Source organism: Rhinopithecus bieti, unplaced genomic scaffold (genome assembly GCF_001698545.2).
Source record: "Rhinopithecus bieti isolate Rb0 unplaced genomic scaffold, ASM169854v2 scaffold_13351, whole genome shotgun sequence".
Classification (NCBI taxonomy): domain Eukaryota; kingdom Metazoa; phylum Chordata; class Mammalia; order Primates; family Cercopithecidae; genus Rhinopithecus; species Rhinopithecus bieti.
This window is the reverse complement of record NW_016807514.1, coordinates 991,052-1,004,046: the sequence shown is the minus strand read 5'-3', so window position 1 is coordinate 1,004,046 and position 12,995 is coordinate 991,052. Positions and strand designations below refer to the sequence as shown.

The 12,995-nt window shown below is 56.0% G+C and overlaps 1 protein-coding gene across 1 annotated transcript in view; it reads left to right on the top strand.

The window, feature by feature from the left end:
* Positions 1-2,252: 2,252 nt before the first annotated feature.
* AJAP1 (adherens junctions associated protein 1) overlaps positions 2,253-12,995 on the top strand; it is a 130,729-nt gene continuing 119,986 nt past the window's right edge. Inside the window, exon 1 of the mRNA XM_017882524.1 lies at positions 2,253-2,472. Coding sequence (XP_017738013.1) covers positions 2,387-2,472 — 86 coding nt within the window. The 5' untranslated portion in view covers positions 2,253-2,386. The remainder of the gene's footprint in view (positions 2,473-12,995) is intronic.

Below are 12,995 nucleotides of genomic sequence, written 5' to 3'. Positions count from 1 at the left end.
TAATAATAATAAATAATAATAGATGGATTGCTCTTTTGGAGAGAGGTTACGCTAGAGAAAAGGAAATCAGTGTACCCTAGTGCCAAATCATGCTTTTGAGCCTGGGTGGGGGCAGAGGGCATCCTCCCTCCCCAGAGATGGAAGAGGCCCTCACTCACTGGGGGCAGCAGCTGCGGTCTTTAGGTTCTGACTTCGCCTCGAGGCTTCTGCAGGGCTTGTTCCCATCTCGGTTTTCAGGAAACACTTCCTTGTATTATTTTCTTTGCCCGGAGATTCCCAGGGTACCTGGATAGAATTCAAAGGGTCTTTCCACTCCGATGGGGAAAACTGGCATCTTTATTTAACCCTAACTGAAACTTGGCATTTCCTGTCATTATAAATGTAGGTGGCAGAGCCACGGTGCCTGTGACCGTCAAACTTAGAAACCACAGGCATTTTCATATCACATTGCCATGGCTGCAGATACCTCAGAATATTATTGCTGCATATCTGGACTTCAAAAGGAAGGTAATTTAAGATCTGTCAATTGCTTACTAAGTGTATTAATAAAAAATATGTATGGCTATGTCAGAACTTTGTTTTTATTACTCTGTTGCTAATGCATTTGCATATAATTGGTTTCCTAATAATCCTGGGCTTTTTCATCTATGCATTTAGAAGGCATTCTGAGAGAGGTTAGCAGGTGTCCACAAGGCTGCCCAAGGGGTTCCTGGAGCCGACACGGTCCGGTCCGGAGTCCCTCCCTGCCGTCCTGGCTCGGGTCTGCGAAGCCGGCCTCCTCCAGGTGCGGTCGGGTTGCAGGAAGGGCCTCCCCGGGGCAGCACCGCCACCTCCTCCCGCTAGGTGGCAGCACTGCGGGCGCCTCCTTCCCCGCCCGCCGCCATGGGCGCCGCTGGTTCCAGGACCTCCCTGTCTCCTCCGCCTCTTCATGGGATCCGCTCCCTCACACCCCTCAGGGAGAGGTTCTAGGGGACGATGACCCAGGGGCAGCCCGGCAGGGAAGCTGCTGAGTCACCCTGCTGCCTCTCTGATCCTCGGGCCGGCTCACAGATGAGCGTAGCCACACCGGGCGCGAGGCCTCCCGGGGCCCTGCCAACACCTCCCCGGGCAGGGGCTGTGGCCCACATCTTACAGGAGACCGAGGGTCGGGAGGCCAGACAACTCGGCCAGGACCCGACTTAGCAAGCGCTGGCCCCTGGTCTACCCACGGCAAGGCTGGCGCTCCTGCCACCACACCTCGCTGCCCCTGGCCCTCTCCCGGGAGTCTTCGTGGGGAAGTCACTGTCTTCGTCCTCCTGCCTGGGCAGAGTCCAATCCTGTGCCTGGCTCCTCAAGGCCCTTGGCAAAGATCCTGGAGGCCTGGGGGTGAAAGGGCTGCTTGGGGGACTTAAGCCCCAAGCCATGGTCCTCCTGGGAGACTGAGCCCCAAGCCATGGTCCTCCTGGGGGACTGAGCCCCAAGCCATGGTCCTCCAGGCTCTGCCCCTCCACCCCCTCACTGGTTGCCCCTCCCAGGGAGGCCTCACCTGTGAAGTGCTTCCCGTCCCCGCCCCCCACCTCCCTCCCACGGCTCTCGCATGGCCTGGGGCGATTCCAGAGCTGGCCTGGGTCAAGCACCTGCATAGAGCGCAGAGCGAAGACGGCTTGGTATCCCCCGCCCCTTGCACCTTTCCCAGATGAAGGGTGGCACCAGCGTCCTTTCCAAGGCCTGGATTTGGCACTGCCCTCAGCCTATGGAGGATTAAAAGCAGGGCTTTGTCGTGGTTTCTCAAAGCGTCAGCGGGTCTGTGGAGGATTCCGCCCCATGTCACTTCTCTCAGGGAAAGGTCCTCACCCAGTGTCTGTCCTCCTTTAAGTGCCCCCCCCTTTGTGTGTGTGTGTGTGTTTGTTTTTGTTTTTGTTTTTTTTGCAAATACAGACTAACCAGGTAGGCACAGAGGAGTCCTGGCATGGGGAGGGAGCAGTGAAACGCCGGTGGAAAGTCTGGGAGGCCCAGATTCCCTGGAACTTTCCAGTGACTCCTCCGGAGCAAGGGCCTGGCCAGGCAGCAGCTGCGCTGGGCGATGAGAGACCGTTGGGTAATCAGGGGCATAGGACTGGGCTTCACTGGGTTCCGGGCAGAAGCGCTGAAGCTCCGACCCGGAACGCGGTGACTTCATCAACGCAGAAGCCCGCGCAGCCGAGCAGAGGAGTCCCTCGCAGGGGACTCTCGGACAGACGCTCCTGCGCGGCCCGCGTGGCGCAGCTCCGCCCCAGGAAACTTTTCGCACAGCCCCTGCTCCATGCGCCCCCACCCAGTTCTTCCTCGGGGCCGCCCCCTCCCCAAAGTAGCTCTCCAGGTCCACTGGGCGCCCCCGTAACCCGGTCGGAACCTCTAACGGCTTCGCATGCCATCCGGTTACCCTGGCAACACCATCCGGCGGCGCCCGGCGGTCCAATCGGAGCCTGCGGCCTCTCTCGAGCCTTTCGCAAGGTAGGGACCGGGACGCGACCGGGGATGGGGAAGGGGGCTGAAAAAGCCCCGCCTGCGCTGTCGCCCTCGCTGGGCACAGCCCTTCGACCCGCTCTCCCCGCGGCGACCCCGGCCCCCGCAAGGTGGGACGGCGAGCAGGAGCCGGGGCCGGGTCGGGGACTCGAGCTCCCGTTCGAGGGGCGGGGAAGGCGGGTGACGTGAGCCGGGCCGGGCGGGCGGAGTTGGGACCGGCTCCGGGAGGCGGGGGCGAGCGCGCTGAGAGGCAGACGCGAAGAGCGAGGCGGCCGAGCAGCGCGGGCGGCTCTGCGCGCGGGCGCGGTGGGCGCGGCGGCGGCGCCCGGGATCCCGCGCGCCTCTCCGCGCCTGCGCCGCCGCCGCCGTCCCCACGCCCCCCGCGCTCACGGCCGCCCTCGCGCCGCGCGCCTCCCGTGCCCGCCTCGGCCAGCCTCCGGGCCGCGGCCGTTGCCAGAGCGGAAGCGGCTCAGACGGCGCCCCGGCAACTTGGAGTGCGCCATCGGCGCGGAAACTTTGGCAAGCCCCCGACCCTGAAACGCAGGAGGGACCCGGGTCCGGCCCGCGTCGCGCTTCGCTCCAATCCTATCAGCGCCGCCCCCATCGGCGTGGCGAGCTCCGGCTGGAGGCAAGAGGCCGCGCGCGCCGAGACACGCACCGTGGAGCGGCAGGCGCCGCGGCCTCCTCTTCACCGGGCCCGGAGGGCGAAGCCGCGGCTCCCAGCCCTCTGGCTGACGCGGCGCAGGCGCCGGAACACGGCCCCGCCTCTCCGGCCGCCTTCGCCTGTGCCAGCCCGCGGAGGGGGCCGCGAGCCCCGCCCGCGGGGCCCCGGACGAACCGGATGTGCGGCCCCCGCTGGGCCCGCCGCCTGAGCCATCGGCCCAACGCGCGGCGCGCCGGGCCGCATGGAGTCACCGCGCGGCCGCCGCTCTGACTCGCTGGCGCCCCCGCGGCCGGCGGGCGGCGGAGAGGCGGCGGTCGAGAGCCGGAGACCGCGCCGCGGGACGAGCGAGCGGGCGCGGGCCGCGCCAGATGGCCGGGGCGAGCAGTCTTGTAGGCCCGCTCCCCGACGCTGACCATGTGGATTCAAGCTTTTAGGACTCAGGGTGGAGCGACCCGCCCGGCCGCCGGGTGCGTGTGGCGCGTGAGGTGCCGGGCTGGGCGGAAGCCGGCGCTTTCCTCTGTGTTGCAATCAAGGGACCCCTCTTCGCTTCCCGCAAGCGGGCCAAACGGGGCCTGCCACCGGCCGACCGGATGGGGCGCCGCCCCTGATCCCGGAGCCTGGGCGCGCGGCCCCGCGCGGGCGAGCGGCCAGTCTCCAGGGTTCCGCGCGTCGGGGTCCGGGCAGCGCGCCCGCCCCCCAGCAACCCTGGCCAGTGGGGCCGGCCCGACGCAGCCCGCCCATGCTCCGGCGCCAGCGCGCCAGTGTCCTGGGCGGACTGCCGGCGCGCCCTCCTCCCCGGGGCCCCCCGGGGCCCGGGGCGAGGCGCGGGCTGCTGGGCGCGGCGGCGCGGGGGCCGGGGCTGCTGGGGAAAGCTAAAGCTCCGGGCTCCCAGCGAGAGCTTCGCGGGCGGAGTTGGAGGAAACCAGAGCCGAAGATCCACTCCGCCCGCCCTTCTTTCTCGGGGCCCCGGGGCTGAGCAGGGGCCTCCCAGGCTTCCAGCTGCCGACCCAGCTGTTTGCGGGTGACCCCGGGCTCGACGGGCGCCCGCAGCTGGGGCGGGAGAGCTGGGGCTCTTGGGGAGCGCCGGCGGCCACCCCCCTGTAAACACACACACGCACACACGCCCGCCGGCGCGCCCGGGGCTTGTCTGTGTCTGGGACTCCAGGGCCAGATGGAACAGGGGGTTCGAGCCTAGAGCCCGCGGTGGGGGTGTCCAGAAAGACCCTTCTCGGCAAACTTTGCCGGCCCGCCGGGGTTCTTGGGCTTCTCCAGCTTCAGCCTGGGGTGGCCCAGGGCCCACCAGAGCACAGCTGTCCTTTTTGCTGGGCAGGCTGCCTCTGAGCCCTCGCCCTCCTGCCGGGCATTCACGGAGCTCGTGCCTTTGGGTCCCGGGTTGGAACCGCGAGCCGGGAGGACAGAGGTGGAGGCGGAGAGCAGCGTGCGGTTCTCGAGTTTGTCCACTGGGATGCACTGCGCTCCCGCGTTGGGGACGAAAAGGCCAGTAGTTGTTAGCCGGCTGCTTGAGCCGCCCCCACTCCTGGATAAAGCTGCGCGGGGAGTGAGGCGAAGGGAGGGAGGATCTAGTGCGTGTCCTGATTTTGAGAAATCGGAAGGGTTCGGGAACGCCAAGTGTTTTTTAGCGACCCTTGATTTATGAGCCGATTCTGCACCCAGAGGTGAATCCCGTGTAACACATCTAGTGAACATTGTCAGATGTTATTATTAGCTTCCCTTCTCGCAGTGGCGGATCTTGCTATGGGCTTCAAAGGTTAATCATGGAACCGATTGTGTTGGGTGTTGGATATTGGCCGGGCCTGAATCGATAAGTGTGCTTGGGCTAGATAAGGTTTAGGCTTGGACTGTTCTGGGAGCGAGGACAGCTTTGTAGGAATGACCCTGATCCAGGTGCCCTGCAGGCCTGCCATCCATCCCCTGCTCTGCCCCGGACTGTCCCAGGTCTCAGCAAGACCTCCAAGCCTTGTGAATGACCAGACGGGTCCCCACCCTGGCCAGTGGCTGGTCTTCAGCTCTGACCTGCTTCCTGAGCTGCCATCTGCCACTTGATTCTTGATGGCAACTTATTTGAACAGACATTTTTTTTTTTTAGTGCTAAGTTGCTAGATTAAAAGATGAGTACATTTTGATAAAGGGAGAGGAGAGCAAATATCTTGGAAAGAAACCTCTCTTTTGGTTTGAAATTTACTGAAACAATTCCTATCAGGTATCCTCCAGCCGGATCTTGGAATTTTGCTTTAGGAAACAGTTCTGTTGGTTCTTTTGAAGTTTGACCTTTTGTTTTTCCCCCCTCGATGTTAGCACAGGAGATTTTCTGTAAGTGTGCCTTTAAGGATGAGATGTCACCTATTTGTGATCCTGATGGGAGAGCTGTCTTGTTACTGCTGTCTCCTGGCCAGAGAAGGAGGCCTGTGCCCAGAGGGTCTGGGTGGTTTCGCATCACAATGGGCACCTGGGGACTCAGAGCCAAAGGGTTGCAAGTTCAAGGTCTGGAAATGGACTTTTTCTTTCAAAACAGCCCTTCATCTTTGCTTGCAAGCCGCTCCATGGCTCCCCAGGTGAGCACTAGGTGTCTTGCTGCCAAGCTTGGAGCCTGGTTAGGACAGGTACACACTGAGCCTCCAGCTGGGGTGGCAGAAGGCCTGGCCTGCACCATGGGAGAGGTGCAGTCTAACTTGCTGGGCGGGGGGTGGGGGTTAGGTGGGCTTTCTTAGCTCTGGCCCCTGAGGCGAAGTCTGGGCTTGGTTATTTACTTCTGCGTTGGAACTGAGCTGTATGTGGAGCTTTTTTCCCCCCCAAGAGGGAGAAGCAGATTGAGACTTATTGAACTGCTTTTGTGTTTTTTTGCAGTGGTATTTAATAGTTGTAGCAAAGCTCCAAAGATACTTTCCATCAGCTCCGAGAGAGGGAGCCATGGAAGGAGACCCAGTGGCTTGACAAGCCCTGCCAGAGCTCACCCGTGAAGGGGGTGCGTACTCAGCAAGCAGCCCAGAGCTCACCCGTGAAGTGGGTGCGTACTCAGCAAGCAGCCCAGAGTTTAGAATTGGCTTCCTGCTTGTGAGTCGCTTCCCAGGCTGCAGACCTCAGATGCTGTGGCTTCCTCAGGAGCTCTGAGCGTTCACCTAATATGTTTGCTGGGTTGTGCTCAGGCCTGTGAGCCCTAGCAGAGTGCCACGAGCTCATTCCCAGCCCATGTCCCTGCGGCCATCCCATCTGTTCTCCCGCTCTAAGGTTCTGGGGCCCCTTTTGTTCGGGAGGCCCTGGGTGTGTGTGATGACATAATTCACAGTTCCCCAAGCCCTCTCAGTGCGTGCTGTACCATGTCTGGGCCTCATGGCAGGGATCCATTGGCTTGGCTGTCACCGTCCTCTCTGTAGAGTCCCCCGGCAGCTGGGGCTGTGCAGCCCAGCTTTGGCGGATGAAGTCAAATGTTCTGTCCACAAACATTGCACTCCCGGTGAATCCTGGCTCACGCCGATTTCCAGCTGCTGCTACTAAATTGATTGCAACTGGAATCCATCTAGTGTCAGTGGCTGTGCTGCTCCTCAGGGACGATCATGCTTGACTAAATTGCAAATTTAGGAGGCAGCTCAAATCTTTGGGCAACATTGGTACATACCCCCCTTTCACGCTCACCCCTACCTTGGGAATCCACTGTCCAAGTGGAGGAGCTGATGGCAGACTCCTCCCGGTCTGGGTCTGTCCCTGTTGTTTATTTACTTTGATCACCTGCTTCCTTTTCTTCCATGCATTGGAGAGGGGAGCAGGGCAGCACAGCTCAGGAATGGAGACAGCCCCATGCCTGCCGGAGACAGCTGTCTCTGGGTCCCTGGAGGCCGCAGCACCAGCTTCCCCGAGGCGTGCATCTGTGTCTTTCTAGCGGCCCGGTTGGGGGAGGGGGTCGCTGGAGGTGCTTCTGGACCCCAACCCTGTCTCCACTTCCGCGGCCCCAGTCCCTCTGACCCACACACAAACAGGGTGTCTGGCAGGTGGGGCCCTGTGTGCTTCTGGGTTCTGCATTTCCCTGAGCTTTTTGTGGGAAAGCCACAGGGTGCTTGGAGCGTGACCCTGGGTTACAATGAAGTAGGTAAACACAAAACCCTGACTGGAACGCAAACAGCTGAGCCTTCAGGAGCCCAGGGGCTCCTCTCTGGGGTTATGTAAGAGTCATCTGTTTTAAATACGTAGTTGCCAAGTTTTCTTCAAAGGGTTACAAGTCAGTAGAGACCAAATTGATGTAAAGATTAACTTGGAAAGCCAAATATATCCTTGATCTAGATTTTATGTTTGAAGTCTGGCTTGAGAGGGTTTCTCCTGCCTGGTGCCAATCAGACACAAGGAGGACACAGGGGCAGGGGCTTTCTGGGGCTAGAACAGGCAAACGTGGATGGTCGACTCCATTCTTTCTTCCTCTGAGACCCCTTCCAGGAATTGAAAGGGGCTGGTGAGTCATGAGGCCTTGGTGTAGGGAGTGGTGGTGGTTACATAATTCAGATTAACTCTTAGTTAATCTGCCTTGAATAGAGAGTCAGGCTGGAGGGTGTCCATGTCAGATCTCCCGTGGCCCTTAGGGGGTATCCCCAAGTACATCCACCTCGGAGCTGGGTAAGATCAGGCACCAGGAGGAGAGAGGGGGACTGGCTACTCCTGGGTCAATCCCAAAAGGTTATTTACTGTATAATGATTTCATAGCATTGAAATTGAGGTGGGAGGTGGGACTCGACTCTGGAGGTGGGACTCAGACTGTGGACCAAATTGAGGACTAACTAAAGCAGGGACAGGATGGAAGCACCATCCCATAAGACATGCCCATCAGGATGCCATGTCAGTTGACCACTGCCAGTGCAACACCCAGGAGTTACTGCCCTTTCCATGGCGATGACCTGATGACCCAAAATCACTACCCATTCCCTAGAAATTTCTACATAAGCCGCCCCTTAATCTCCATGGAATTAAAAGTAGGTATAAATACAACTGCAAAGCTGCCCTGAGCTGCTACTCTCAGCACACTGCCTATGGGGCAGCCTTGCTCTGCAGGGCCAGTCACCGAGCTGTCACATTGCCGGCCTGGTAACACCACCAGAGCTGGAACACCTCCTCACTAAAGCTGTTTTACTTCTATCACTGGCTTGCTCTTGAATTCTTTTCTAGGCAAAGCCAAAAACCCTCATGGTCTAAGCCCCACTTTGGGGCATGCCTGCCCTGCATCAAAATGACAAAATTATAGACATGGTACAATACTCGAAGTAGTTTATCAGGGGTCAAAGAAGGGGTGGGGAACAGAAGGGAGAAGGGTGTGGTTACAAGAGGATAACATCAGGCCTCCTTGTTGTGATGGAAACGTTGTCTATGTTGACGATATCCATGTCATAATCCTGTTATATTACTGTACTGTCATTTTGCAAATGTTACCACTGGGGGAATCTTGGTGAGGGGTACACGGGATCTCTCTGTATTATGTCTTAACAATGCCTGTAATTCCACAGTTAAAATAAAAGGTTTAATTAAAAGAAACAGACTAACATTCTCTACTAATCTGTCAGAGATTAGTGCCTAACTGATCTGACTGGCGAGCGTGCGCACACGTGTGTGTATGTGAGTATTTTGCTTTTTTAGGGGTCACGTATTTCTATTTAACAGCAGTCAAAGGTAATGTGGAAATGGGGAAACGGGTGAAAAAGATTGCTTTACAAAATTTGCTCGGTCGTGTCTCTGCCACACATTTTAGAACGAAAAATTCAGCAGCATATGAACGTGTGGTGTTGCTAATGTTATGAGATCCATCATCGGTGACAGTAATAAATGACTTCGTGCATAATTATTGGATAAGAACATCTGTCCACATCTTTACATCAATTAGGTCAGCTCTGAAAACAGAGCAGCTTTTGGGGGTCAGCCTCACTCTTCTACTCTGGCTTATAGGCTTCAAGACCATACTCTGAGGGTTTTAGGTCAAACACAAAAACAGCTGGTTTCCTGTTTCTAGATCAGGGAGACATGAGCCTCAAGTTTGAGAAGGCAGACACTGGTTTGTGGCTTTGCTGTTATCACCTCATTTGGGGCTTTATGATAAAAGAACTGGGGTGTGGGGGGTGCTGTCTCAGGGCTTATTGAATGAAACTGGGAGATACAATGGGAAGCTCTGTCTCAGATTTGGCTGTGAACTTCTGAGATGTCACGACCTACACCCGATACTCTTTCTCTCTGCTTTCACATCCAGATGGGAGGTGCTGGAACTAATACTGTAATACTGCTAGCCCTTTTCCTAACCCAGGCTTTGTGCTAAGTGATCCAACAGTGCTAAACTGTCCAGCCATTCTGCATTGTCCCACTCCACCCTCATAATCCTCATGGTGGCCCTGCAAGGCAGGTATTATTGCTCCCATTCACACAGGAGAAAACTGGAGCACAGAGAGGTTAGGTAATTTGCTCAAGGTCACACAGCTAGCTCATGGGAGAGGTGGGATTTGAACTCAGGTTTCCAGAATTCGAAAGTCCATTCATGCTCCTTATGCTGACCTCTGTGGCTTTCTTGTCTTATACAAAATCTACTTCTTACTCGCTTTATTAAGTTACAGATTGCCCTTTTGGGAAACACAAAACAAAATTTTAAAACAACAACAACAAAAAAGAAAGCAAGAAGGACCCAGCTGCTGCGATGCCAAGTCAGCACTTTATGGATTTAGCCATGTGTTCAGCTGACTCTGAAATCACAAGTCTCTCTGGCACCCATGATTTTAAGTAAAAGGTTTATGGTCAAATAACAAATGATTTTGCAGCAAAGAATTAACGAAACGCCATGGGGAGATGAAAACCTATCTGTGACACAGATACTGCTATTCAATCTATTTAGTCATCAAAAATAAATATGTCACCAAATCCAAGGAGGCCTCTATTGAGAGCTTTCTTGAAATTAAAAGCTGTGGAAATCAATGAATGATCACATTGAGAAAGTTGGGTTTAGCTTAAGAAGTCTGGGTAAAAGGAATTACCCTTTATGTATATATTTGTGTGTGTGTGTGCGTGTGTGTGTGCGTGCATTTTTTTTTTGAAGTACAATTCACATGCAATGAAATTTACCCATTTAAAGTGTCTGGTTCATTGATTTTTAGGATATTGGCTGAGTTGCACAACTATTGCCGTGGTCCAGTTTCAGCATGGTTGCCTCGCCCCTGATAAGATCCCTTTTGCTGTTTGTAGCAATCCCTGTTCCTGCCTCCAGCCTTTGACGACCACTTCTCTGGGCCCTGATGGATTTGCCCATCGTTGCTATTCCTGTAAATGGAATCATCCGGTGTGTGGTCATTTTTGTCTGGCCTCTTTAGTGTCGTGTTCTGAGATGTGTCTATGCGGTAGCTTGCCACTTCATTCCCTTTTTGTTCCTGAATGGTATCCCGATGTTTAGGCATCCCACCGTTTGCTTGCCCATTCATCTGTTGATGCACGGTTGGGTTGCTGGATCTTGGGGCTGGGGGAACAGCGGTGCCGTGAACTTCGTGTGCACGTGTCTTGGTGGATGTTGTTTTCATTTCTCTTCCCTCTACTTTATACTTTATAACCACAGACGTCAATGCTCGGTGGGGCCATGAGAAACCCCTGATGTGTCATTAGATGGGTGCAGGGCTAGGCGCCCGCAGTCCAGCTCTGGGGTGGGATAGCCTCCTTCCTTTTGTTCTAAAGAGAACTCCCTACACATAAGCCATTGTTGATTCGAACATTTCTCTTTCAACAAGCATTTATTGAGCGTCGAGTGCCACGGGGATGTGTTTTGGTTCGATAGAGGAGAACAGGCTCTTCCATTCTGCCCTGGTATAAGGGGGAACATTTTGACTCATTAGAAGGACTCCTGTCTGACCAGATGCCTGGAGGTGGAGGGAAGAGGGTCAGTGGTCTCTCAAAGGACCCAGACTGTGCCTACTCCCCTGCACGTGGAAAGTGTGGGCTTCAGGGGCCTTCTAGGGAATGTAAGGGAGGCAGCTGTGCTTCCTCCTTCCCAGGGGGGCAGTGGGGCCAGTTTGGGGAAACCATCGTCATGGAGTGAGGGCTGAAGGGCATCATTTTGTTTTTATTTTATTTTATTTTTTATGCTTTAAATAGATTGGGTCTTGCTATGTTACCCAGGCTCGTCTCGAATGCCTGAGCTCAAGTGATCATCCCGCCTCAGCCTCCCAGAGTGCTGGGATTCCAGGCATGAGCCTCTGCATCCAGCCAGGCATCATTTTTGATGGACAAGGCAGTGCCAGGGGTCGTAGGCACGGGACAGAGCTGTGGACAGCACCCGAGAAAGCACGGGTCTTGGGTGCTGGATGCTGCCACTCCCAGAAGGGGCAGCCCTCAAGCAGGCCATGGATTCCAGGAATTCCATGATGGAGATCGTTGGCACCAGCCACAGACTTGGAAGAACCCGAATGCAGAAGAGGGAGAAATGAAGAGAACATTCCCCATCCTGGGGTCAGTGACAACAAACCCATGGCGCCCAGGCAGCTCAAATTCAGGCTGCAGGTGGGAGGAGGGTGGCCCCGGAGGAGCTCCTGGTATCCCTCTTGTGCTGGCCCCGTGAGTGTGGATGAGGGTCTCGGCCCAACTGGCCCCAGAGGGTCTTTCTAGTCAGCTGCTAAGTTGTTAGCTGGTGTCGGGGGCAGAGACTCCCCAGACCTAGGGGTGGGGAAAAGATCTCAACTCTGACAACCGTGTGGACTCTTTGGTAGTTGCTCCTTCGAGCTCTGTAGAGAAGGATTCTGAGTTCTTCTGGGGATTTGGAGGGAGAAAAGTGCCTATGGACTGTTGGCGTTGTCCGCATGGGACATGGGATGGAAGAAGGGTGACTCTAGTGCTGCAGAACTGCCCTTTTCAGGAGGCCTGAGTGCGGGACTTGCTCATAGCCACAGGTTCCTGTTCATAAACACCTTCACTGAGGCCTGTGTGTACAAAATATCAGTGGACAGTTGCATGACACTCACTATGTAGCAGGTGCTGTTCTGTGCCCGTGCTGTATCTTAACTCTTTCCTACACTGCTATGGTAGGAGCACTTTAAGGATCTCCTGTTTGTAGAGAGGGCACAGAGAACCTGAATGAATTTCCCCAGGCTACACAGCAAGTAAATAGCAGAGCCCGCACTCAAACCCAGGCACTCAGCTCCAGCATCTGGCCTCTGAACCGTTACATCCTGTTCTTCCTAGTCTAGAAGAACACATTGGATTGGATGTATTTAAGGAATACAGCATCCACCAGGCTGGGGCAGGCAGCCAAGTATGGGATTTGAGCCCAGCATCCAGGGCCAATTTCCTTGCTGCCTGACACCACACAGAACACACATGGATGTCCGTGGTACGGAGGTGAAAGGACATGCCTGCAACTTCATGGGTTCTGAGCCTGGTAGAGGGGACAATGGTGGTGCAGTTCCCAGGTGACAGCAGCAGCCTGTCCATGCAGTTGGGCCCAAGAGTCAGCCCTTAGTCAGCTTAGGCTGCAGCAGGGACTCCCTCCCACCAGCTGATCCCCACCATCAGCTGGGGAGCCCAGGCCGTGCCATTCTGCTGGGGGTCCATCCAGAGTGTCATCTTTACCCCAGTGAAGAAAAAATGGCCCCAGGAAAGAGCTGGCGATTTTGCTAATTTCCTGGGCTGCCCTTTGGTGGCATCTGCCTGGCTCTGATTTGCCTCTACTTGGAGCATCTGAATAACTCAGCGCCTCTACTCAGAGCATCTGAATGACTCGATGACAGAGTCGTGTAACCACCCTCCCAGGCTGACTACAGCCCTGATCAGACAGAAGTCAGCATCCCGCTGTGGATTCAATTTCCCGAATGGTTGCAAAGAGCCATCTTAGGCA